Consider the following 27,372-nt stretch of genomic DNA (forward strand, 5'->3'; position numbering starts at 1 on the left):
AGTGACCTGAAATTAACCGGGGGGGGCTCAGAGAGCAAGGGGAGGGTTAACAAAGGCAGATCAGTGGGTACCGGGTTCCCCCCCAAGGGATCCGCTCAAATGTACGATGTGATCGTCCTGGGGGCCGGAATCAGTGGTGAGTGCGGAACTGATTGAAGCAACTGGGAATCAGATTAACAACTTTTTAAACGCCTTCTGCGACCTCTTCTCTCCGTCCCAACCTCCATCTTCGGTGGGGGTCCTTCGACCTGTTTGCAGACTGCACGGTGATAAAAGGGGAGCTTTTGTCTTTAAGACTCTCTGCAGTGGCCAGGATTAATCTGCGAACACAAAGCCAGTGCGTAGCTGAGTGATAAGGCAGGGTGTGGAGCGGGCAGGAGCGTGGATGCAGCAGGGGGAGAGTGCGGTGTGCAGCAGGGGGAGAGTGCGGTGTGCAGCAGGGGGAGAGTGCGGTGTGCAGGGGGAGAGTGCGGTGTGGAGCGGGCAGGAGCGTGGATGCAGCAGGGGGAGAGTGCGGTGTGCAGCAGGGGGAGAGTGCGGTGTGCAGCAGGGGGAGAGTGCGGTGTGCAGGGGGAGAGTGCGGTGTGCGGCAGGGGGAGAGTGCGGTGTGCAGCAGGGGGAGAGTGCGGTGTGCAGCAGGGGGAGAGTGCGGTGTGCAGCAGGGGGAGAGTGCGGTGTGGGGCAGGGGGAGAGTGCGGTGTGCGGCAGGGGAAGAGTGCGGTGTGCAGGGGGAGAGTGCGGTGTGCGGCAGGGGGAGAGTGCGGTGTGCAGCAGGGGGAGAGTGCGGTGTGCAGCAGGGGGAGAGTGCGGTGTGCAGCAGGGGGAGAGTGCGGTGTGGGGCAGGGGGAGAGTGCGGTGTGCAGCAGGGGGAGAGTGCGGTGTGCAGCAGGGGGAGAGTGCGGTGTGCAGCAGGGGGAGAGTGCGGTGTGCAGCAGGGGGAGAGTGCGGTGTGGGGCAGGGGGAGAGTGCAGTGTGCAGGGGGAGAATGCGGTGTGCGGCAGGGGGAGAGTGCGGTGTGCAGGGGGAGAGTGCGGTGTGCAGGGGGAGAGTGCGGTGTGCGGCAGGGGGAGAGTGCGGTGTGGGGCAGGGGGAGAGTGCAGTGTGCAGGGGGAGAGTGCGGTGTGCGGCAGGGGGAGAGTGCGGTGTGCAGGGGGAGAGTGCGGTGTGCGGCAGGGGGAGAGTGCGGTGTGCAGCAGGGGGAGAGTGCGGTGTGCGGCAGGGGGAGAGTGCGGTGTGGGGCAGGGGGAGAGTGCAGTGTGCAGGGGGAGAGAGCGGTGTGCGGCAGGGGGAGAGTGCGGTGTGCAGGGGGAGAGAGCGGTGTGCAGGGGGAGAGTGCGGTGTGGGGCAGGGGGAGAGTGCGGTGTGGGGCAGGGGGAGAGTGCAGTGTGCAGGGGGAGAGAGCGGTGTGCGGCAGGGGGAGAGTGCGGTGTGCAGGGGGAGAGAGCGGTGTGCAGGGGGAGAGTGCGGTGTGGGGCAGGGGGAGAGTGCGGTGTGCAGGGGGAGAGAGCGGTGTGCAGGGGGAGAGTGCGGTGTGCGGCAGGGGGAGAGTGCGGTGTGCAGGGGGAGAGAGCGGTGTGCAGGGGGAGAGTGCGGTGTGCGGCAGGGGGAGAGTGCGGTGTGCAGGGGGAGAGAGCGGTGTGCAGGGGGAGAGTGCGGTGTGCGGCAGGGGGAGAGTGTGGTGTGCGGGGGGAGAGTGCGGTGTGCGGCAGGGGGAGAGTGCGGTGTGGGGCAGGGGGAGAGTGCAGTGTGCAGGGGGAGAGAGCGGTGTGCGGCAGGGGGAGAGTGCGGTGTGCAGGGGGAGAGAGCGGTGTGCAGGGGGAGAGTGCGGTGTGCAGGGGGAGAGAGCGGTGTGCAGGGGGAGAGTGCGGTGTGCAGGGGGAGAGTGCGGTGTGCAGCAGGGGGAGAGTGCGGTGTGCGGCAGGGGGAGAGTGCGGTGTGCAGGGGAAGAGTGCGGTGTGCGACAGGGGGAGAGTGCGGTGTGCGGGGGGAGAGTGCGGTGTGCAGGGGGAGAGTGCGGTGTGCAGGGGGAGAGTGCGGTGTGCGGGGGGAGAGTGCGGTGTGCGGCAGGGGGAGAGTGCGGTGTGCAGGGGGAGAGTGCGGTGTGCGACAGGGGGAGAGTGCGGTGTGCAGGGGGAGAGTGCGGTGTGCGACAGGGGGAGAGTGCGGTGTGCAGGGGGAGAGTGCGGTGTGTGGCAGGGGGAGAGTGCGGTGTGCAGGGGGAGAGTGCGGTGTGCGACGGGGAGAGTGCGGTGTGCAGGGGGAGAGTGCGGTGTGCAGGGGGAGAGTGCGGTGTGCAGGGGGAGAGTGCGGTGTGCAGGGGGAGAGTGCGGTGTGCGGCAGGGGGAGAGTGCGGTGTGCAGGGGGAGAGTGCGGTGTGCGACAGGGGGAGAGTGCGGTGTGCAGGGGGAGAGTGCGGTGTGTGGCAGGGGGAGAGTGCGGTGTGCAGGGGGAGAGTGCGGTGTGCAGGGGGAGAGTGCGGTGTGCAGCAGGGGGAGAGTGCGGTGTGCAGGGGGAGAGTGCGGTGTGCAGGGGGAGAGTGCGGTGTGCGGCAGGGGAAGAGTGCGGTGTGCAGGGGGAGAGTGCGGTGTGCGGCAGGGGGAGAGTGCGGTGTGCAGGGGGAGAGTGCGGTGTGCGGCAGGGGAAGAGTGCGGTGTGCAGGGGGAGAGTGCGGTGTGCGGCAGGGGGAGAGTGCGGTGTCCGGCAGGGGGAGAGTGCGGTGTGCGGCAGGGGGAGAGTGCGGTGTGCAGGGGGAGAGTGCGGTGTGCAGGGGGAGAGTGCGGTGTGCAGCAGGGGGAGAGTGCGGTGTGCAGCAGGGGGAGAGTGCGGTGTGCGGCAGGGGGAGAGTGCGGTGTGCAGTGGGAGAGTGCGGTGTGCAGGGGGAGAGTGCGGTGTGAACAAAGAACAAAGAACAATACAGCACAGGAACAGGCCCTTCGGCCCTCCAAGCCCGCGCCGCTCCCCGGTCCAGGATTGAATCCTGAATCCAGGATCCCCGCCCAATTTTCCAGCCTATCTACATACCAATATCCTATCCACCGAGCTGTCCCTCACAGCTACGATGCTTTGTTCATTACAACCTATTAACTCACCCCCACCCCCCCATTCCAGACCATGTGATCTCCAGGGAGAGGCGAAAACCCAGAGTGAAAGCCCCAGGGCCAATATGGGGAAAAAAAAATCTGGGAAATTCCTCTCCGACCCCCTGAGGCGATCGAAACGAGTCCAGGAGATCACACTGGCCCTGATCGGAAAATGCTTCCCAACCCTATTCATTTCCACTTCCACGAACACCATATGAATTCCCTGCCCCCGAGACAGGTTCCCAACTATCCGCAGTCTCGCTCTGTACTGGCACCAGCAAGATGATCATAGAATGAAGCCTTGAAACGAGAAACAAGGAACAATTAGCCCGCGCCGCTCCCTGGTCCAAACTAGACCACTCTTTTGTATCCCTCCATTCCCACTCCGTTCATATAGCTGTCTAGATAAGTCTTAAACGTTCCCAGTGTGTCCGCCTCCACCACCTTGCCCGGCAACACATTCCAGGCCCCCACGACCCTCTGTGTAAAATATGTCCTTCTGATATCTGTGTTAAACCTCCCCCCCTTCACCTTGAACCTATGACCCCTCGTGAACGTCACCACCGACCCGGGAGTGCAGCAGGGGGAGAGTGCGGTGAGCAGGGGGAGAGTGCGGTGTGCAGGGGGAGAGTGCGGTGTGCGGCAGGGGGAGAGTGCGGTGTGCAGGGGGAGAGTGCGGTGTGGGGCAGGGGGAGAGTGCGGTGTGGGGCAGGGGGAGAGTGCAGTGTGCAGGGGGAGAGAGCGGTGTGCGGCAGGGGGAGAGTGCGGTGTGCAGGGGGAGAGAGCGGTGTGCAGGGGGAGAGTGCGGTGTGGGGCAGGGGGAGAGTGCGGTGTGCAGGGGGAGAGAGCGGTGTGCAGGGGGAGAGTGCGGTGTGCGGCAGGGGGAGAGTGCGGTGTGCAGGGGGAGAGAGCGGTGTGCAGGGGGAGAGTGCGGTGTGCGGCAGGGGGAGAGTGCGGTGTGCAGGGGGAGAGAGCGGTGTGCAGGGGGAGAGTGCGGTGTGCGGCAGGGGGAGAGTGTGGTGTGCGGGGGGAGAGTGCGGTGTGCGGCAGGGGGAGAGTGCGGTGTGGGGCAGGGGGAGAGTGCAGTGTGCAGGGGGAGAGAGCGGTGTGCGGCAGGGGGAGAGTGCGGTGTGCAGGGGGAGAGAGCGGTGTGCAGGGGGAGAGTGCGGTGTGCAGGGGGAGAGAGCGGTGTGCAGGGGGAGAGTGCGGTGTGCAGGGGGAGAGTGCGGTGTGCAGCAGGGGGAGAGTGCGGTGTGCGGCAGGGGGAGAGTGCGGTGTGCAGGGGAAGAGTGCGGTGTGCGACAGGGGGAGAGTGCGGTGTGCGGGGGGAGAGTGCGGTGTGCAGGGGGAGAGTGCGGTGTGCAGGGGGAGAGTGCGGTGTGCGGGGGGAGAGTGCGGTGTGCGGCAGGGGGAGAGTGCGGTGTGCAGGGGGAGAGTGCGGTGTGCGACAGGGGGAGAGTGCGGTGTGCAGGGGGAGAGTGCGGTGTGCGACAGGGGGAGAGTGCGGTGTGCAGGGGGAGAGTGCGGTGTGTGGCAGGGGGAGAGTGCGGTGTGCAGGGGGAGAGTGCGGTGTGCGACGGGGAGAGTGCGGTGTGCAGGGGGAGAGTGCGGTGTGCAGGGGGAGAGTGCGGTGTGCAGGGGGAGAGTGCGGTGTGCAGGGGGAGAGTGCGGTGTGCGGCAGGGGGAGAGTGCGGTGTGCAGGGGGAGAGTGCGGTGTGCGACAGGGGGAGAGTGCGGTGTGCAGGGGGAGAGTGCGGTGTGTGGCAGGGGGAGAGTGCGGTGTGCAGGGGGAGAGTGCGGTGTGCAGGGGGAGAGTGCGGTGTGCAGCAGGGGGAGAGTGCGGTGTGCAGGGGGAGAGTGCGGTGTGCAGGGGGAGAGTGCGGTGTGCGGCAGGGGAAGAGTGCGGTGTGCAGGGGGAGAGTGCGGTGTGCGGCAGGGGGAGAGTGCGGTGTGCAGGGGGAGAGTGCGGTGTGCGGCAGGGGAAGAGTGCGGTGTGCAGGGGGAGAGTGCGGTGTGCGGCAGGGGGAGAGTGCGGTGTCCGGCAGGGGGAGAGTGCGGTGTGCGGCAGGGGGAGAGTGCGGTGTGCAGGGGGAGAGTGCGGTGTGCAGGGGGAGAGTGCGGTGTGCAGCAGGGGGAGAGTGCGGTGTGCAGCAGGGGGAGAGTGCGGTGTGCGGCAGGGGGAGAGTGCGGTGTGCAGTGGGAGAGTGCGGTGTGCAGGGGGAGAGTGCGGTGTGAACAAAGAACAAAGAACAATACAGCACAGGAACAGGCCCTTCGGCCCTCCAAGCCCGCGCCGCTCCCCGGTCCAGGATTGAATCCTGAATCCAGGATCCCCGCCCAATTTTCCAGCCTATCTACATACCAATATCCTATCCACCGAGCTGTCCCTCACAGCTACGATGCTTTGTTCATTACAACCTATTAACTCACCCCCACCCCCCCATTCCAGACCATGTGATCTCCAGGGAGAGGCGAAAACCCAGAGTGAAAGCCCCAGGGCCAATATGGGGAAAAAAAAATCTGGGAAATTCCTCTCCGACCCCCTGAGGCGATCGAAACGAGTCCAGGAGATCACACTGGCCCTGATCGGAAAATGCTTCCCAACCCTATTCATTTCCACTTCCACGAACACCATATGAATTCCCTGCCCCCGAGACAGGTTCCCAACTATCCGCAGTCTCGCTCTGTACTGGCACCAGCAAGATGATCATAGAATGAAGCCTTGAAACGAGAAACAAGGAACAATTAGCCCGCGCCGCTCCCTGGTCCAAACTAGACCACTCTTTTGTATCCCTCCATTCCCACTCCGTTCATATAGCTGTCTAGATAAGTCTTAAACGTTCCCAGTGTGTCCGCCTCCACCACCTTGCCCGGCAACACATTCCAGGCCCCCACGACCCTCTGTGTAAAATATGTCCTTCTGATATCTGTGTTAAACCTCCCCCCCTTCACCTTGAACCTATGACCCCTCGTGAACGTCACCACCGACCCGGGAGTGCAGCAGGGGGAGAGTGCGGTGAGCAGGGGGAGAGTGCGGTGTGCAGGGGGAGAGTGCGGTGTGCGGCAGGGGGAGAGTGCGGTGTGCAGGGGGAGAGTGCGGTGTGCGGCAGGGGGAGAGTGCGGTGTGGGGCAGGGGGAGAGTGCAGTGTGCAGGGGGAGAGTGCGGTGTGCAGCAGGGGGAGAGTGCGGTGTGCAGCAGGGGGAGAGTGCGGTGTGCAGCAGGGGGAGAGTGCGGTGTGGAGCGGGCAGGAGCGTGGATGCAGCAGGGGGAGAGTGCGGTGTGCAGCAGGGGGAGAGTGCGGTGTGCAGCAGGGGGAGAGTGCGGTGTGGAGCGGGCAGGAGCGTGGATGCAGCAGGGGGAGAGTGCGGTGTGCAGCAGGGGGAGAGTGCGGTGTGCAGCAGGGGGAGAGTGCGGTGTGCAGCAGGGGGAGAGTGCGGTGTGCGGCAGGGGGAGAGTGCGGTGTGCGGCAGGGGGAGAGTGCGGTGTGCAGCAGGGGGAGAGTGCGGTGTGCGGCAGGGGGAGAGTGTGGTGTGCGGGGGGAGAGTGCGGTGTGCGGCAGGGGGAGAGTGCGGTGTGGGGCAGGGGGAGAGTGCAGTGTGCAGGGGGAGAGAGCGGTGTGCGGCAGGGGGAGAGTGCGGTGTGCAGGGGGAGAGAGCGGTGTGCAGGGGAGAGTGCGGTGTGGGGCAGGGGGAGAGTGCAGTGTGCAGGGGGAGAGAGCAGTGTGCGGCAGGGGGAGAGTGCGGTGTGCAGGGGGAGAGAGCGGTGTGCAGGGGGAGAGTGCGGTGTGCAGGGGGAGAGTGCGGTGTGCAGCAGGGGGAGAGTGCGGTGTGCAGGGGGAGAGTGCGGTGTGCAGGGGGAGAGTGCGGTGCGCGGCATGGGGAGAGTGCGGTGTGCGGCAGGGGGAGAGTGCGGTGTGCAGGGGGAGAGTGCGGTGTGCGGCAGGGGGAGAGTGCGGTGTGCAGGGGGAGAGTGCGGTGTGCGACAGGGGGAGAGTGCGGTGTGCGGGGGGAGAGTGCGGTGTGCAGGGGGAGAGTGCGGTGTGTGGCAGGGGGAGAGTGCGGTGTGCAGGGGGAGACTGCGGTGTGCAGGGGGAGAGTGCGGTGTGCAGCAGGGGGAGAGTGCGGTGTGCAGGGGGAGAGTGCGGTGTGCAGGGGGAGAGTGCGGTGTGCAGGGGGAGAGTGCGGTGTGCAGCAGGGGGAGAGTGCGGTGTGCAGGGGGAGAGTGCGGTGTGCAGGGGGAGAGTGCGGTGTGCGGCAGGGGGAGAGTGCGGTGTGCAGGGGGAGAGTGCGGTGTGCAGGGGGAGAGTGCGGTGTGCAGCAGGGGGAGAGTGCGGTGTGCGGCAGGGGGAGAGTGCGGTGTGCGGCAGGGGGAGAGTGCGGTGTGCGGCAGGGGGAGAGTGCGGTGTGCAGGGGGAGAGTGCGGTGTGCAGGGGGACAGTGCGGTGTGCAGCAGGGGGAGAGTGCGGTGTGCGGCAGGGGGAGAGTGCGGTGTGCGGCAGGGGGAGAGTGCGGTGTGCAGGGGGAGAGTGCGGTGTGCAGGGGGACAGTGCGGTGTGCAGCAGGGGGAGAGTGCGGTGTGCGGCAGGGGAGAGTGCGGTGTGCGGCAGGGGGAGAGTGCGGTGTGCAGTGGGAGAGTGCGGTGTGCAGGGGGAGAGTGCGGTGTGCAGGGGGAGAGAGCGGTGTGCAGTGGGAGAGTGCGGTGTGCAGGGGGAGAGTGCGGTGTGAACAAAGAACAAAGAACAATACAGCACAGGAACAGGCCCTTCGGCCCTCCAAGCCCGCGCCGCTCCCCGGTCCAGGATTGAATCCTGAATCCAGGATCCCCGCCCAATTTTCCAGCCTATCCACATACCAATATCCTATCCACCGAGCTGTCCCCCACAGCTACGATGCTTTGTTCATTACAACCTATTAACTCACCCCCACCCCCCCATTCCAGACCATGTGATCTCCAGGGAGAGGCGAAAACCCAGAGTGAAAAACCCCAGGGCCAATATGGGGAAAAAAAAATCTGGGAAATTCCTCTCCGACCCCCTGAGGCGATCGAAACGAGTCCAGGAGATCACACTGGCCCTGATCGGAAAATGCTTCCCAACTCTATTCATTTCCACTTCCACGAACACCATCTGAATTCCTTGCCCCCGAGACAGGTTCCCAACTATCCGCAGTCTCGCTCTGTACTGGCACCAGCAAGATGATCATAGAATGAAGCCTTGAAACGAGAAACAAGGAACAATTAGCCCGCGCCGCTCCCTGGTCCAAACTAGACCACTCTTTTGTATCCCTCCATTCCCACTCCGTTCATATAGCTGTCTAGATAAGTCTTAAACGTTCCCAGTGTGTCCGCCTCCACCACCTTGCCCGGCAACACATTCCAGGCCCCCACGACCCTCTGTGTAAAATATGTCCTTCTGATATCTGTGTTAAACCTCCCCCCCTTCACCTTGAACCTATGACCCCTCGTGAACGTCACCACCGACCCGGGAGTGCAGCAGGGGGAGAGTGCGGTGAGCAGGGGGAGAGTGCGGTGTGCAGGGGGAGAGTGCGGTGTGCGGCAGGGGGAGAGTGCGGTGTGCAGGGGGAGAGTGCGGTGTGCGGCAGGGGGAGAGTGCGGTGTGCAGGGGGAGAGTGCGGTGTGCGGCAGGGGGAGAGTGCGGTGTGCGGCAGGGGGAGAGTGCGGTGTGCAGGGGGAGAGTGCGGTGTGCAGCAGGGGGAGAGTGCGGTGTGCGGCAGGGGGAGAGTGCGGTGTGCAGGGGGAGAGTGCGGTGTGCAGGGGGAGAGTGCGGTGTGCAGGGGGAGAGTGCGGTGTGCAGCAGGGGGAGAGTGCGGTGTGCAGGGGGAGAGTGCGGTGTGCAGGGGGAGAGTGCGGTGTGCGGCAGAGGGAGAGTGCGGTGTGCGGCAGAGGGAGAGTGCGGTGTGCAGGGGGAGAGTGCGGTGTGCAGCAGGGGGAGAGTGCGGTGTGCGGCAGGGGGAGAGTGCAGTGTGCAGGGGGAGAGTGCGGTGTGCAGAAGGGGGAGAGTGCGGTGTGCAGGGGGAGAGTGCGGTGTGCAGAAGGGGGAGAGTGCGGTGTGCAGGGGGAGAGTGCGGTGTGCAGGGGGAGAGTGCGGTGTGCAGGGGGAGAGTGCGGTGTGCAGGGGGAGAGTGCGGTGTGCGGCAGGGGGAGAGTGCGGTGTGCGGCAGGGGGAGAGTGCGGTGTGCAGGGGGAGAGTGCGGTGTGCAGGGGGAGAGTGCGGTGTGCGGCAGGGGGAGAGTGCGGTGTGCAGGGGGAGAGTGCGGTGTGCAGGGGGAGAGTGCGGTGTGCGGCAGGGGGAGAGTGCGGTGTGCAGGGGGAGAGTGCGGTGTGCAGGGGGAGAGTGCGGTGTGCAGGGGGAGAGTGCGGTGTGCAGGGGGAGAGTGCGGTGTGCAGCAGGGGGAGAGTGCGGTGTGCGGCAGGGGGAGAGTGTGGTGTGCAGGGGGAGAGTGCGGTGTGCGGGGGGAGAGTGCGGTGTGCGGCAGGGGGAGAGTGCGGTGTGCAGGGGGAGAGAGCGGTGTGCGGCAGGGGGAGAGAGCGGTGTGCGGCAGGGGGAGAGTGCGGTGTGCAGGGGGAGAGTGCGGTGTGCAGGGGGAGAGAGCGGTGTGCAGGGGGAGAGAGCGGTGTGCGGCAGGGGGAGAGTGCGGTGTGCGGCAGGGGGAGAGTTCGGTGTGCAGGGGGAGAGTGCGGTGTGCAGGGGGAGAGAGCGGTGTGCAGGGGGAGAGTGCGGTGTGCAGGGGGAGAGTGCGGTGTGCGGCAGGGGGAGAGTGCGGTGTGCGGCAGGGGGAGAGTGCGGTGTGCAGGGGGAGAGTGCGGTGTGCAGGGGGAGAGTGCGGTGTGCAGGGGGAGAGTGCAGTGTGCAGTGGGGGAGAGTGCGGTGTGCAGGGGGAGAGTGCGGTGTGCAGGGGGAGAGTGCGGTGTGCGGCAGGGGGAGAGTGCGGTGTGCGGCAGGGGGAGAGTGCGGTGTGCAGGGGGAGAGTGCGGTGTGCAGGGGGAGAGTGCAGTGTGCGGTGTGGGAGAGTGCGGTGTGCAGGGGGAGAGTGCGGTGTGCAGGGGGAGAGTGCGGTGTGCGGCAGGGGGAGAGTGCGGTGTGCGGCAGGGGGAGAGTGCGGTGTGCGGCAGGGGGAGAGTGCGGTGTGCAGGGGGAGAGTGCGGTGTGCGGCAGGGGGAGAGTGCGGTTTGCAGGGGGAGAGTGCGGTGTGCAGGGGGAGAGTGCGGTGTGCGGCAGGGGGAGAGTGCGGTGTGCAGGGGGAGAGTGCGGTGTGCGGCAGGGGGAGAGTGCGGTGTGCAGGGGGAGAGTGCGGTGTGCAGGGGGAGAGTGCGGTGTGTGGCAGGGGGAGAGTGCGGTGTGCGGCAGGGGGAGAGTGCGGTGTGCGGCAGGGGGAGAGTGCGGTGTGCAGGGGGAGAGTGCGGTGTGCGGCAGGGGGAGAGTGCGGTGTGCGGCAGGGGGAGAGTGCGGTGTGCAGGGGGAGAGTGCGGTGTGCGGCAGGGGGAGAGTGCGGTTTGCAGGGGGAGAGTGCGGTGTGCAGGGGGAGAGTGCGGTGTGCGGCAGGGGGAGAGTGCGGTGTGCAGGGGGAGAGTGCGGTGTGCGGCAGGGGGAGAGTGCGGTGTGCAGGGGGAGAGTACGGTGTGCAGGGGGAGAGTGCGGTGTGTGGCAGGGGGAGAGTGCGGTGTGCGGCAGGGGGAGAGTGCGGTGTGCGGCAGGGGGAGAGTGCGGTGTGCAGGGGGAGAGTGCGGTGTGCAGGGGGAGAGGGCGGTGTGCAGGGGGAGAGTGCGGTGTGCGGCAGGGGGAGAGTGCGGTGTGCGGCAGGGGGAGAGTGCGGTGTGCAGGGGGAGAGGGCGGTGTGTGGCAGGGGGAGAGTGCGGTGTGCGGCAGGGGGAGAGTGCGGTGTGCGGGGGGAGAGTGCGGTGTGGGGCAGGGGGAGAGTGCGGTGTGCAGGGGGAGAGTGCGGTGTGCGGCAGGGGGAGAAATTTACTCATTAACCTCACAGATCATGGGCAGCACAGTGGTTAGCACTGCTGCCTCACAGCGCCAGGGACCCGGGTTCGATTCCCGGCTTGGGTCACTGTCTGTGTGGCGTCTGCGCGTTCTCCCCGTGTCTGCGTGGGTTTCCTCCGGTTTCCTCCCACAGGCCGAAAGACGTGCTGGTTAGCGTGCATTGGCCGTGCTAAATTCTCCCTCAGTGTTACCCGAACAGGTGCCGGAGTGTGGCGACTAGGGGATTTTCACAGTAACTTCTTTGCAGTGTTAATGTCAGCCTTACTTGTGACCCTATGATTACGGGCGGGGCATGTCTGCAGGCTGCACCCGGCAGGTTTATATCCCCCCGCTTGACTTTCTGCGCATTTCCCTCTGAAATGTTTTCCGAGCCTGACTGCTTTCCTCCCCTGCTGCTCATCTAAGGCCAAACACACCCCACAACTAAACAGGGGATCGCGGTCACTGGCTCACGCTGGGAGCAGGAACTCCTCACCACCAGGAGCTGGTCTGATTATTCTGCTGATAGGTCACATTGCCCAGAATATCAAGCACTGTTCCCTCTGACAGTGTGGCTCTCTCAGCACTGATCCTCTGACAGTGCGGCACTCCCTCAGCACTGACCCTCTGACAGTGCGGCACTCCCTCAGCACTGACCCTCTGACAGTGCGGCACTCCCTCAGCACTGACCCTCTGACAGTGCGGCACTCCCTCAGCACTGACCCTCTGACAGTGCGGCACTCCCTCAGCACTGACCCTCTGACAGTGCGGCACTCCCTCAGCACTGACCCTCTGACAGTGCGGCACTCCCTCAGCACTGACCCTCTGACAGTGCGGCACTCCCTCAGCACTGACCCTCTGACAGTGCGGCACTCCCTCAGTACTGACCCTCTGACAGTGCAGCACCTCCTCAGTACTGAGCCTCTGACAGTGCGGCACTCCCTCAGCACTGACCCTCTGACAGTGCGGCACTCCCTCAGCACTGACCCTCTGACAGTGCGGCACTCCCTCAGCACTGACCCTCTGACAGTGCGGCACTCCCTCAGCACTGACCCTCTGACAGTGCGGCACTCCCTCAGTACTGACCCTCTGACAGTGCAACACTCCCTCAGTACTGAGCCTCTGACAGTGCGGCACTCCCTCAGCACTGACCCTCTGACAGTGCGGCACTCCCTCAGCACTGACCCTCTGACAGTGCAGCACTCCCTCAGCACTGACCCTCTGACAGTGCGGCACTCCCTCAGTACTGACCCTCTGACAGTGCGGCACTCCCTCAGCACTGACCCTCTGACAGTGCGTCACTCCCTCAGCACTGACCCTCTGACAGTGCGGCACTCCCTCAGCACTGACCCTCTGTCAGTGCGGGGATAATGATGCAACTAGAGAAGACCCTCGTCAGACCCCACTTGGAGTACTGTGCTCAGTTCTGGTCGCCTCATTACAGGAAGGATGTGGAAAAGATTGAAAGGGTGCAGAGGAGATTTACAAGGATGTTGCCTGGATTGAGTGGCATGCCTTATGAGGATAGGCTGAGGGAGCTCGGTCTTTTCTCCTTGGAGAGACGAAGGATGAGAGGAGACCTAATAGAGGTGTACAAGATGTTGAGAGGCATAGATCGGGTGGACTCTCAGAGGCTTTTTCCCAGGGTGGAAATGGCTGCTACGAGAGGACACAGGTTTAAGGTGCTGGGGGGTAGGTACAGGGGAGATGTGAGGGGTAAGTTTTTCACACAGAGGGTGGTGGGCGAGTGGAATCGGCTGCCGTCGGTGGTGGTGGAGGCAAACTCAATAGGGTCTTTTAAGAGACTCCTGGATGAGTACATGGGACTTAATAGGATGGAGGGTTATAGGTAGGCCTAAAAGGTAGGGATATGTTCGGCACAACTTGTGGGGCCTAAGGGCCTGTTTTGTGCTGTAGTTTTTCTATGTTTCTATACAACCAGAAAGAATGCTTTCTATGGTGTGTCTGTAAAAGTTGGTGAGAGTCGTAGCTGACATGCCAAATTTCCTTAGTCTCCTGAGAAAGTAGAGGCGTTGGTGGGGCTTTCTTAACTATAGTGTCGGCATGGGGGGGACCAGGACAGGTTGTTGGTGATCTGGACACCTAAAAACCTGAAGCTCTCGACCCTTTCTACTTTTTCCCCATTGATGTAGACAGGGGCATGTTCTCCTTTACGCTTCCAGAAGTCGATGACAATCTCCTTCGTTTTGTCGACATTGAGGGAGAGATTATTGTTGCCGCACCAGTTCACCAGATTCTCTGTCTCTTTCCTGTACCCTGTCTCGTCATTGTTTGAGATCCGACCCACTACGGTGGTGTCGTCAGCAAACTTGAAAATCGAGTGATCAGGATCGGGAATCAGCTGTCCGGGAAGCAGCCTCAATCCTGGCTTTCCAAAGGGATTATTAACAAATTGCTGAGGGAGGGAGGGAGGGAGGGAGGGAGGGACGGGTCTTTCAATCTTTCACAGGAGGTGGCCACCGCTAAGTTCGACCCACATTTATTGCCCAGCCTGAATTGCCCCTGAGGAGGTGGTGGGTGCGCTTAGGAATCATAGAAATCATAGAAACCCTACAGCACAGAAAGAGGCCATTCGGCCCATCGAGTCTGCACCGACCACAATCCCACCCAGGCCCTACTCCCATATCCCTACATATTTTACCCACTAATCCCTCTAACCTACGCATCTCAGGACACTAAGGGGCAAGTTTTAGCATAGCCAATCAACCTAACCCGCACATCTTTGGGACTGTGGGAGGAAACCGGAGCACCCGGAGGAAACCCACGCAGACACGGGGAGAATGTGCAAACTCCACACAGACAGTGACCCGAGGCCGGGAATCGAACCCGGGACCCTGGAGCTGTGAAGCAGCAGTGCTAACCACCGTGCTACCATGCCGCCCGCTTGGGTTAGGTGCTCCCACAGACAGCCATTTCCTACCTTAAAGCTGTGACCACGCTGCGAAATTGAGCAGTCAGCAGGTCAGGGAAAGCCCCACCCAGGGTGGGCCCCACCACTCACGCTGAAGTTGCCATTTCCCCTTTAAGAGTGAGCCCCACTTTGATGATTGCCCTGTCGTTCCAAAACAGTGCGGTATCCCCATCTGCTGGCGGGAAGCAGGACTGCAATCAGCATTTGATTTGATTTATTATTGTCACATGTATTGGGATACAGTGAAAAGTATTGTTTCTTGCGCGCTATACAGACAAAGCATACCGTTCATAGAGTACATAGGGGAGAAGGATTTGATTTATTATTGTCACATGTATTGGGATACAGTGAAAAGTATTGTTTCTTGCGCGCTATACAGACAAAGCATACCGTTCATAGAGTACATAGGGGAGAAGGATTTGATTTATTATTGTCACATGTATTGGGATACAGTGAAAAGTATTGTTTCTTGCACGCTATACAGACAAAGCATACCGTTCATAGAGAAGGAAAGGAGAGGGTGCAGAATGTAGTGTTACAGTCATAGCTAGGGTGTAGAGAAAGATCAACTTAATGCGAGGTAGGTCCATTAGAAAGTCTGACAGCAGCAGGGAAGAAGCTGTTCTTGAGTCGGTCGGTGCGTGACCTCAAACTTTTGTATCTTTATCCCGACGGAAGAAGGTGGAAGAGAGAATGTCCGGGGTGCGTGGGGTCCTTGATTATGCTGGCTGCTTTTCCCCGAGGCAGCGGGAAGTGTAGACAGAGTCAATGGATGGGAGGCTGGTTTGCGCGATGGATTGGGCTACTTTCACGGCCTTTTGTAGTTCCTTGCGGTCTTGGGCAGAGCAGGAGCCCAGACCAAGCTGTGATACAACCAGAAAGAATGCTTTCTATGAAGCATCTGTAAAAGTTGGTGAGAGTTGTAGCTGACATGCCGAATTTCCTTAGTCTTCTGAGAAAGTAGAGGCGTTGGTGGGGCTTTCTTAACTATAGTGTCGGCGTGGGGGGACCAGGACAGGTTGTTGGTGATCTGGACACCTACAAACCTGAAGCTCTCGACCCTTTCTACTCCGTCCCCGACGCTGTGGACAGTATAACCTGTTGAAATTTCAATAGGCATTTAGCACAAATTCTCTGCATTGACACAGCCATATTGTCACCTGGATGAATAATCCAGAGACCCAGAGTCATGTTCTGGGGGCCCGGGTTCAATTCCCACCACAGCAGATGTTGGAATTTGAATTCAGTTATTTAAAATATAATCTGGAATTAATAGTTAAATGTTGGCAAACCCGTCTGGGTCACTAATGTCCCCTTGAGGGAAGGAAATCTGCCGTCCTTCCCCGGTCTGGCCTACACGTGACTCCAGAGCCACAGCCAATGGCGTTGACTCTCAACTGCCCTCCAAGGGCAACTAGAGATGGACGATAGATGCTGGACCAGCCAGCGACGCCCATGACCCACGAGTGAATTTTTAAATGTTTGATCTGCTGAGGGTAGACCTTCTCTCTACGCTTGGGATTTGTAAACTGAAAGGTCTCATTAAGTGGCACGGTGGCCCAGTGGTTAGCACTGCTGCCTCACAGCGCCAGGGACACGGGTTCGATTCCCGGCTTGGGGTCACTGTCTGTGCGGAGTCTGCACGTTCTCCCCGTGTCTGCGTGGGTTTCCTCCGGGTGGAGAAGGTGGTGAAGAAGGCATATGGTATGCTTGCCTTTATAGGACGAGATATAGAGTATAAAAGCTGGAGTCTGATGATGCAGCTGTATAGAATGCTGGTTAGGCCACATTTGGAGTACTGCGTCCAGTTCTGGTCGCCGCACTACCAGAAGGACGTGGAGGCTTTAGAGAGAGTGCAGAGAAGGTTTACCAGGATGTTGCCTGGTATGAGGAGAGATTGGGTAAACTGGGGTTGTTCTCCCTGGAAAGACGGAGAATGAGGGGAGACCTAATAGAGGTGTACAAGATTATGAAGGGGATAGATAGGGTGAACAGTGGGAAGCTTTTTCCCAGGTGACAATCACGAGGGGTCACGGGCTCAAGGTGAGAGGGCGAAGTATAACTCAGACATCAGAGGGACGTTTTTTACACAGAGGGTGGTGGGGGCCTGGAATGCGCTGCCAAGTAGGGTGGTGGAGGCAGACACGCTGACATCGTTTAAGACTTACCTGGATAGTCACATGAGCAGCCTGGGAATGGAGGGATACAAACGATTGGTCTAGTTGGACCAATGAACGGCACAGGCTTGGAGGGCCGAAGGGCCTGTTTCCTGTGCTGTACTGTTCTTTGTTCTTTGTTTGTTTGTGCTCCAGTTTCCTCCCACAGTCCGAAAGACGTGCTGGTTAGGGTGCATTGGCCGTGCTAAATTCTCCCTCGGTGTTACCCGAACAGGCGCCGGAGTGCGGCGACTAGGGGGATTTTCACAGTAACTTCATTGCGGTGTTAATGTAAGCCGACTTGTGACACAGATAAATGAACTTTAACTTAAGCAGCGCAGTTCAGATGAAGGATTCGGGAATCTGCATGCTTTGTCTCTCCGGCCTATTAATTCCCTTCCTCGGGATGAATTTTGGCTTTGTGGCAGATTGGCCTTTGACCTCTGACCCTGTCACTTCCAGGCCTTTCAGCTGCGAAGCTTCTCAGTCAGACGGGACTCAATGTCCTGGTGTTGGAGGCCAGGGACCGCGTTGGAGGACGTACCCATACCCTGCACGTGAGCACTTTGTCTATTCTATAACAGGGGAGGCAGTGAGAGCCCGGGGGAGGGTGAGGACTTGGTATCAGCATCATCCAGTGTCCCCATCAAACACTCCCTGGACAGGTACAGCACGGGGTTAGATACAGAGTAAAGCTCCCTCTACACTGTCCCCATCAAACACTCCAAGGACAGGTACAGCACGGGGTTAGATACAGAATAAAGCTCCCTCTACACTGTCCCCATCAAACACTCCCAGGACAGGTACAGCACGGGGTTAGATACAGAGTAAAGCTCCCTCTACACTGTCCCCATCAAACACTCCCAGGACAGGTACAGCACGGGATTAGATACAGAGTAAAGCTCCCTCTACACTGTCCTCCATCAAACACTCCCAGGACAGGTACAGCACGGGGTTAGATACAGAGTAAAGCTCCCTCTACCCTGTCCCCGATCAAACACTCCCAGGACAGGTACAGCACGGGGTTAGATACAGAGCACAGCACCCTCTACACTGTCCCCCATCAAACACTCCCAGGACAGGTAGAGCACGGGGTTAGATACAGAGTAAAGCTCCCTCTACACTGTCCTCCATCAAACACTCCCAGGACAGGTACAGCACGGAGTTAGATACAGAGTAAAGCTCTCTCTACCCTGTCCCCGATCAAACACTCCCAGGACAGGTACAGCACGGGGTTAGAGACAGAGTAAAGCTCCATCTACACTGTCCCCCATCAAACACTCCCAGGACAGGGACAGCACGGGGTTAGATACAGAGTAAAGCTCCCTCTACACTGTCCCCATCAAACACTCCCAGGACAGGTACAGCACGGCGTTAGATACAGAGTAAAGCTCCCTCGACACTGTCCCCATCAAACACTCCCAGGACAGGGACAGCACGAGGTTAGATACAGAGTAAAGCTCCCTCTACACTGTCCCCATCAAACACTCCCAGGACAGGTACAGCACGGGGTTAGATACAGAGTAAAGCTCCCTCTACACTGTCCCCATCAAACACTCCCAGGACAGGGACAGCACGGGGTTAGATACAGAGTAAAGCTCCCTCTACACTGTCCCCATCAAACACTCCCAGGACAGGTACAGCACGGGGTTAGATACAGAGTAAAGCTCCCTCTACACTGTCCCCATCAAACACTCCCAGGACAGGGACAGCACGGGGTTAGATACAGAGTGAAATTTACATACTTATCCGATATCTTTCCCCTGATGATCTGTGTAATGAGCACAGTGCTGTGTGTGTGGGATCTTGCTTTGTGTGAATTGTTGCTTCGTCTGCCACAACAGAACAGTGATGTGAACCCGGATGCGCTGCATTGGTTGGATTGTTCTCAGGGTCATTGTGAAAGCTTCTTTTGCAACGCCAGCTGATAGTTTGAGATCTGAAATTTCAGTCTGTTTTTACACAGCTGGGTTTGACTGAGGAAGGTTCGTATCCCGCCAAACCACAGAATCCTCTCAAAACAAGCCAAGAACTTCAGCACAGGGAATATCCACATATCTGAAACGCTTAATCATCTCACATCTCTGCTTTCCTCTGTTTTAATTTGCGTTTCAGTTCATGGGTTCCAAGCGAACTCTCAATGGTCTGCCTTCTGTTTAACTCGATCCTGGGTTTTCTCACTCGGAGTGCCTCTGTTCCTGCCACCCGTTCAACCTTCCAGCCTCAGCTCTGCCTCTCTCCCTGTCTGGGAGACTGGGGGTTCCAAATCCCACTGGCGATTCCCAATCCCAGCGAAGACCCCAGAGCAGCGCTGAGGGAATGCTGCACTGTCGGAGAGGCACTTTCTGTCCCAGGAGGCAACCGGCTGAGGGCCCAGTCTGCCCAGTCATAGGATCATAGAATCTACAGTGCAGGAGGAGGCCATTCGGCCCATCGAGTCTACACCGACCGCAATCCCACCCAGGCCCTATCCCCGTATCCCCGTATATTTACCCAGCTAATCCCTCTGACACTAAGGAGCAATTTAGCATGGCCAATCCACCTAACCTGCACATCTTTGGGACACGAAGGGGCAATTTAGCATGGCCAATCCACCTAACCTGCATATCTTTGGACACTAAGGGGCAATTTAGCATGGCCAATCCACCTAACCCGCACATCTTTGGACACTAAGGGCCAATTTAGCATGGCCAATCCACCTAACCTGCACATCTTTGGACACTACGGGACAATTTAGCATGGCCAATCCACCTAACCCGCACATCTTTGGACACGAAGGGCCAATTTAGCATGGCCAATCCACCTAACCTGCACATCTTTGGACACTAAGGGCAAATTTAGCATGGCCAATCCACCTAACCTGCATATCTTTGGACACTGAGGGGCAATTTAGCATGGCCAATCCACCTAACCCGCACATCTTTGGACACTAAGGGCCAATTTAGCATGGCCAATCCACCTAACCTGCACATCTTTGGACACTACGGGACAATTTAGCATGGCCAATCCACCTAACCCGCACATCTTTGGACACTAAGGGCCAATTTAGCATGGCCAATCCACCTAACCTGCACATCTTTGGACACTACGGGACAATTTAGCATGGCCAATCCACCTAACCTGCACATCTTTGGACACTAAGGGCCAATTTAGCACGGCCAATCCACCTAACCTGCACATCTTTGGACACTAAGGGCCAATTTAGCACGGCCAATCCACCTAACCTGCACATCTTTGGACACTAAGGGGCAATTTAGCACGGCCAATCCATCTAACTTTGGACTGTGGGAGGAAACCGGAGCACCCGGAGGAAACCCACGCAGACACGGGGGGAGAACGTGCAGACTCCGCACAGACAGTGACCCGAGCCGGGAATCGAACCCGGGTCCCTGGCGCTGTGAGGCAGCAGCGCTAACCCACTGTGTCACCGCGCCAACCTACTTTGTGGGCTTCTTAAGGCACATCCCAGCGCATGGGGAATAAAATGACACTTACCAGACCGCGCAGAGCACAACAAGCAAGAGGTCGCGGAGGCAACGTGGATAGGAGCGAGGCGAAGGGGTGGCAGCGACTAGCCGCTGGCTGGGGAGTGTGTAGACAGTCTGGCTGAATGCAGTCTGCAGACACGGGACACAAACACTCCATCAAAAACCTCAACTTCAGCAACTGGAGAGGAACCACCTGTTCCTCAGACTGTCACAATGGGCAAGGTCGAGCAGCAGAGTTAAAGTGGAGATGGTACAAAGCAGCTGTTATAGAGAGGATAGAGTTAGATACAGAGCAAAGCTCCCTCTACACTGTCCCCCATCAAACACTCCCAGGACAGGTACAGCACGGGGTTAGATACAGAGTAAAGCTCCCTCTACACTGTCCCCCATCAAACACTCCCAGGACAGGTACAGCACGGGGTTAGATACAGAGTAAAGCTCCCTCTACACTGTCCCCCATCAAACACTCCCAGGACAGGTACAGCACGGGGTTAGATACAGAGTAAAGCTCCCTCTACACTGTCCCCCATCAAACACTCCCAGGACAGGTACAGCACGGGGTTAGATACAGAGTAAAGCTCCCTCTACACTGTCCCCCATCAAACACTCCCAGGACAGGTACAGCACGGGGTTAGATACAGAGTAAAGTTCCCTCTACACTGTCCCCCATCAAACACTCCCAGGACAGGTACAGCACGGGTTCGATACAGAGTAAAGCTCCCTCTACACTGTCCCCCATCAAACACTCCCAGGACAGGTACAGCACGGGGTTAGATACAGAGTAAAGCCCCCTCTACACTGTCCCCATCAAACACTCCCAGGACAGGTACAGCACGGGGTTAGATACAGAGTAAAGCTCCCACTACACTGTCCCCCATCAAACACTCCCAGGACAGGTACAGCACGGGGTTAGATACAGAGCAAAGCTCCCTCTACACTGTCCCTATCAAACACTCCCAGGACAGGTACAGCACGGGGTTAGATACAGAGTAAAGCCCCCTCTACACTGTCCCCATCAAACACTCCCAGGACAGGTACAGCACGGGGTTAGATACAGAGTAAAGCTCCCACTACACTGTCCTCCATCAAACACTCCCAGGACAGGTACAGCACGGGGTTAGATACAGAGTAAAGTTCCCTCTACACTGTCCCCCATCAAACACTCCCAGGACAGGTACAGCACGGGTTCGATACAGAGTAAAGCTCCCTCTACACTGTCCCCCATCAAACACTCCCAGGACAGGTACAGCACGGGGTTAGATACAGAGTAAAGCCCCCTCTACACTGTCCCCATCAAACACTCCCAGGACAGGTACAGCACGGGGTTAGATACAGAGTAAAGCTCCCACTACACTGTCCTCCATCAAACACTCCCAGGACAGGTACAGCACGGGGTTAGATACAGAGTAAAGTTCCCTCTACACTGTCCCCCATCAAACACTCCCAGGACAGGTACAGCACGGGGTTAGATACAGAGTAAAGCTCTCTCTACACTGTCCCCATCAAACACTCCCAGGACAGGTACAGCACGGGGTTAGATACAGAGTAAAGCTCCCTCTACACTGTCCCCCATCAAACACTCCCAGGACAGGTACAGCACGGGGTTAGATACAGAGTAAAGCTCCCTCTACCCTGTCCCCGATCAAACACTCCCAGGACAGGTACAGCACGGGGTTAGATACAGAGTAAAGCTCCCTCTACACTGTCCCCCATCAAACACTCCCAGGACAGGTACAGCACGGGGTTAGATACAGAGTAAAGCTCCCTCTACACTGTCGTCCATCAAACACTCCCAGGACAGGTACAGCACGGAGTTAGATACAGAGTAAAGCTCTCTCTACCCTGTCCCCGATCAAACACTCCCAGGACAGGTACAGCACGGGGTTAGGTACAGAGTAAAGCTCCCTCTACACTGTCCCCCATCAAACACTCCCAGGACAGGTACAGCACGGGGTTAGATACAAAATAAAGCTCCCTCTACACTGTCCCCGATCAAACACTCCCAGGACAGGTACAGCACGGGTTAGATACAGAGTAAAGCTCCCTCTACACTGTCCCCCATCAAACACTCCCAGGACAGGTACAGCACGGGGTTAGATACAGAGTAAAGCCCCCTCTACACTGTCCCCATCAAACACTCCCAGGACAGGTACAGCACGGGGTTAGATACAGAGTAAAGCTCCCACTACACTGTCCTCCATCAAACACTCCCAGGACAGGTACAGCACGGGGTTAGATACAGAGTAAAGTTCCCTCTACACTGTCCCCCATCAAACACTCCCAGGACAGGTACAGCACGGGGTTAGATACAGAGTAAAGCTCCCTCTACACTGTCCCCCATCAAACACTCCCAGGACAGGTACAGCACGGGGTTAGATACAGAGTAAAGTTCCCTCTACACTGTCCCCCATCAAACACTCCCAGGACAGGTACAGCACGGGTTCGATACAGAGTAAAGCTCCCTCTACACTGTCCCCCATCAAACACTCCCAGGACAGGTACAGCACGGGGTTAGATACAGAGTAAAGCCCCCTCTACACTGTCCCCATCAAACACTCCCAGGACAGGTACAGCACGGGGTTAGATACAGAGTAAAGCTCCCACTACACTGTCCCCCATCAAACACTCCCAGGACAGGTACAGCACGGGGTTAGATACAGAGCAAAGCTCCCTCTACACTGTCCCTATCAAACACTCCCAGGACAGGTACAGCACGGGGTTAGATACAGAGTAAAGCCCCCTCTACACTGTCCCCATCAAACACTCCCAGGACAGGTACAGCACGGGGTTAGATACAGAGTAAAGCTCCCACTACACTGTCCTCCATCAAACACTCCCAGGACAGGTACAGCACGGGGTTAGATACAGAGTAAAGTTCCCTCTACACTGTCCCCCATCAAACACTCCCAGGACAGGTACAGCACGGGTTCGATACAGAGTAAAGCTCCCTCTACACTGTCCCCCATCAAACACTCCCAGGACAGGTACAGCACGGGGTTAGATACAGAGTAAAGCCCCCTCTACACTGTCCCCATCAAACACTCCCAGGACAGGTACAGCACGGGGTTAGATACAGAGTAAAGCTCCCACTACACTGTCCTCCATCAAACACTCCCAGGACAGGTACAGCACGGGGTTAGATACAGAGTAAAGTTCCCTCTACACTGTCCCCCATCAAACACTCCCAGGACAGGTACAGCACGGGGTTAGATACAGAGTAAAGCTCTCTCTACACTGTCCCCATCAAACACTCCCAGGACAGGTACAGCACGGGGTTAGATACAGAGTAAAGCTCCCTCTACACTGTCCCCCATCAAACACTCCCAGGACAGGTACAGCACGGGGTTAGATACAGAGTAAAGCTCCCTCTACCCTGTCCCCGATCAAACACTCCCAGGACAGGTACAGCACGGGGTTAGATACAGAGTAAAGCTCCCTCTACACTGTCCCCCATCAAACACTCCCAGGACAGGTACAGCACGGGGTTAGATACAGAGTAAAGCTCCCTCTACACTGTCGTCCATCAAACACTCCCAGGACAGGTACAGCACGGAGTTAGATACAGAGTAAAGCTCTCTCTACCCTGTCCCCGATCAAACACTCCCAGGACAGGTACAGCACGGGGTTAGGTACAGAGTAAAGCTCCCTCTACACTGTCCCCCATCAAACACTCCCAGGACAGGTACAGCACGGGGTTAGATACAAAATAAAGCTCCCTCTACACTGTCCCCGATCAAACACTCCCAGGACAGGTACAGCACGGGTTAGATACAGAGTAAAGCTCCCTCTACACTGTCCCCCATCAAACACTCCCAGGACAGGTACAGCACGGGGTTAGATACAGAGTAAAGCCCCCTCTACACTGTCCCCATCAAACACTCCCAGGACAGGTACAGCACGGGGTTAGATACAGAGTAAAGCTCCCACTACACTGTCCTCCATCAAACACTCCCAGGACAGGTACAGCACGGGGTTAGATACAGAGTAAAGTTCCCTCTACACTGTCCCCCATCAAACACTCCCAGGACAGGTACAGCACGGGGTTAGATACAGAGTAAAGCTCTCTCTACACTGTCCCCATCAAACACTCCCAGGACAGGTACAGCACGGGGTTAGATACAGAGTAAAGCTCCCTCTACACTGTCCCCCATCAAACACTCCCAGGACAGGTACAGCACGGGGTTAGATACAGAGTAAAGCTCCCTCTACCCTGTCCCCGATCAAACACTCCCAGGACAGGTACAGCACGGGGTTAGATACAGAGCACAGCACCCTCTGCACTGTCCCCCATCAAACACTCCCAGGACAGGTACAGCACGGGGTTAGATACAGAGTAAAGCTCCCTCTACACTGTCCTCCATCAAACACTCCCAGGACAGGTACAGCACGGAGTTAGATACAGAGTAAAGCTCTCTCTACCCTGTCCCCGATCAAACACTCCCAGGACAGGTACAGCACGGGGTTAGATACAGAGTAAAGCTCCCTCTACACTGTCCCCCATCAAACACTCCCAGGACAGGTACAGCACGGGGTTAGATACAGAGTAAAGCTCCCTCTGCACTGTCCCCCATCAAACACTCCCAGGACAGGTACAGCACGGGGTTAGATACAGAGTAAAGCCCCCTCTGCACTGTCCCCCATCAAACACTCCCAGGACAGGTACAGCACGGGGTTAGATACAGAGCAAAGCTCCCTCTACACTGTCCCTATCAAACACTCCCAGGACAGGTACAGCACGGGGTTAGATACAGAGTAAAGCTCCCTCTACACTGCCCCCATCTAACACTCCCAGGACAGGTACAGCACGGGTTAGATACAGAGTAAAGCTCCCTCTACACTGTCCCCATCAAACACTCCCAGGACAGGTACAGCACGGGTTCGATACAGAGTAAAGCTCCCTCTACACTGTCCCCCATCAAACACTCCCAGGACAGGTACAGCACGGGGTTAGATACAGAGTAAAGCCCCCTCTACACTGTCCCCATCAAACACTCCCAGGACAGGTACAGCACGGGGTTAGATACAGAGTAAAGCTCCCACTACACTGTCCTCCATCAAACACTCCCAGGACAGGTACAGCACGGGGTTAGATACAGAGTAAAGTTCCCTCTACACTGTCCCCCATCAAACACTCCCAGGACAGGTCCAGCACGGGGTTTGATACAGAGTAAAGCTCCCTCTACCCTGTCCCCGATCAAACACTCCCAGGACAGGTACAGCACGGGGTTAGATACAGAGCACAGCACCCTCTACACTGTCCCCCATCAAACACTCCCAGGACAGGTACAGCACGGGGTTAGATACAGAGTAAAGCTCCCTCTACACTGTCGTCCATCAAACACTCCCAGGACAGGTACAGCACGGAGTTAGATACAGAGTAAAGCTCTCTCTACCCTGTCCCCGATCAAACACTCCCAGGACAGGTACAGCACGGGGTTAGGTACAGAGTAAAGCTCCCTCTACACTGTCCCCCATCAAACACTCCCAGGACAGGTACAGCACGGGGTTAGATACAAAATAAAGCTCCCTCTACACTGTCCCCGATCAAACACTCCCAGGACAGGTACAGCACGGGTTAGATACAGAGTAAAGCTCCCTCTACACTGTCCCCATCAAACACTCCCAGGACAGGTACAGCACGGGTTAGATACAGAGTAAAGCTCCCTCTACACTGTCCCCCATCAAACACTCCCAGGACAGGTACAGCACGGGGTTAGATACAGAGTAAAGCCCCCTCTACACTGTCCCCATCAAACACTCCCAGGACAGGTACAGCAGGGGGTGAGATACAGAGTAAAGCTCCCTCTACACTGTCCCCCATCAAACACTCCCAGGACAGGTACAGCACGGGGTTAGATACAGAGTAAAGCTCCCACTACACTGTCCCCCATCAAACACTCCCAGGACAGGTACAGCAGGGGGTGAGATACAGAGTAAAGCTCCCTCTACACTGTCCCCCATCAAACACTCCCAGGACAGGTACAGCACGGGGTTAGATACAGAGTAAAGCTCCCTCTACACTGTCCCCCATCAAACACTCCCAGGACAGGTACAGCACGGGGTTAGATACAGAGTAAAGCTCCCTCTACACTGTCCCCCATCAAACACTCCCAGGACAGGTACAGCACGGGGTTAGATACAGAGTAAAGCTCCCTCTACACTGTCCCCCCATCAAACACTCCCAGGACAGGTACAGCACGGGGTTAGATACAGAGTAAAGCTCCCTCTACACTGTCCCCATCAAACACTCCCTTTGTCTCTGGCAGAATCCGCGTTTTGGCTACACGGATGTGGGAGGGGCCTATGTGGGGCCTACACAAAACCGCATCCTGCGTCTGGCCAAGGAGCTGGGAGTGGAGACTTACCTGGTGGATGACTCTCAGGACAGCGTCATGGAGATCCAGGTAAATTAGGAATGGCTGGGAATTGTTCAATATCCGTCTGTTATGTTTATGACTTCGAACAGTGTAAAGTGGCACCCCTTCTCCCGACATTCTCCCCATTCCCCCCGTGGGAGCGAGGCCCACATTCTCCCCACTCCCCGTGGGAGCGAGTCCCACATTATCCCCACTCCCCGTGGGAGCGAGTCCCACATTCTCCCCACTCCCCGTGGGAGCGAGTCCCACATTATCCCCACTGCCCGTGGGAGCGAGCCCCACATTCTCCCCACTCCCCCCGTGGGAGCGCGTCCCACACTCTCCCCACTCCCTGTGGGAGCGAGTCCCACATTCTCCCCACTCCCCCGTGGGAGCGAGTCCCACATTCTCCCCACTCCCCATGGGAGTGAGTCCCACATTCTCCCCACTCCCTGTGGGAGCGAGTCCCACATTCTCCCCACTCCCCCGTGGGAGCGAGTCCCACATTCTCCCCACTCCCCATGGGAGTGAGTCCCACATTCTCCCCACTCCCCCGTGGGAGCAAGTCCCACATTCTCCCCATTCCCCATGGGAGCGAGTCCCACATTCTCCCCACTCCCCGTGGGAGCGAGTCCCACATTCTCCCCACTCCCCATGGCAGCGAGTCCCACATTCTCCCCACTCCCCATGGGAGTGAGTCCCACATTCTCCCCACTCCCCATGGGAGTGAGTCCCACATTCTCCCCACTCCCCATGGGAGCGAGTCCCACATTCTCCCCACTCCCCATGGGAGCGAGTCCCACATTCTCCCACAGATGGTAGTCGGAGCCGCACTTGCTGGGACTGTGGCCTCATGGTTGGGTGAAGCAGCTCCTGGACTCAGTCCCCATGGAGTCAGGGATAATATCCAATTATTGAAATTCTGAAGCACATAATGGGGCCATTCAGCCCATCATGTCTCACCTAGCCCATTTGAATAAGCTATCCAATTCGTCACACCCCATTCCGTCCTCATTTTCCAACAAATAATTATTCCTCCACAAGCAAGTATCCAATGACTTGCTGGAATTCATTATTGAATCGGTTTTGAGCTCCCCCACAGCCCACCCCTTCCCCCAGAGTCCTCCTGATTGGATTCACACGTTGTTCTTGTCCTTTCCGCCAGTGCGTACCCCGGTGTGTGACTGAGCCGTGAGCCCTCCATCGGTTCGGAGGCAAAGAATGGGACTGAACCCCCATCGTTTCAATGTGACCCTTAACCTTTCAGGGGTCGGTGCGGACGTTCAGTGGCGTGGTCCCACCGATCTACAACCCGATTGGACTCTTGGACCTCAACAACGCCATCCGGACGATCGACAAGATGGCCGCTGAG

General features: G+C 58.4%; 1 protein-coding gene across 1 annotated transcript; it reads left to right on the plus strand.

Moving 5' to 3' along the window:
* On the plus strand, positions 1-27,372 carry LOC144488055 (amine oxidase [flavin-containing] A-like; the record flags this gene model as incomplete). Its single annotated transcript, XM_078206072.1, has 4 exons — positions 1-136; positions 16,619-16,713; positions 25,911-26,048; positions 27,268-27,372. Coding segments are annotated over exons 1-4 (375 nt in total), but the record flags the coding sequence as incomplete, so codon positions are not given.

The sequence above is a fragment of the Mustelus asterias genome, unplaced genomic scaffold (assembly GCF_964213995.1).
Source record: "Mustelus asterias unplaced genomic scaffold, sMusAst1.hap1.1 HAP1_SCAFFOLD_1240, whole genome shotgun sequence".
Taxonomy (NCBI): Eukaryota; Metazoa; Chordata; class Chondrichthyes; order Carcharhiniformes; family Triakidae; genus Mustelus; species Mustelus asterias.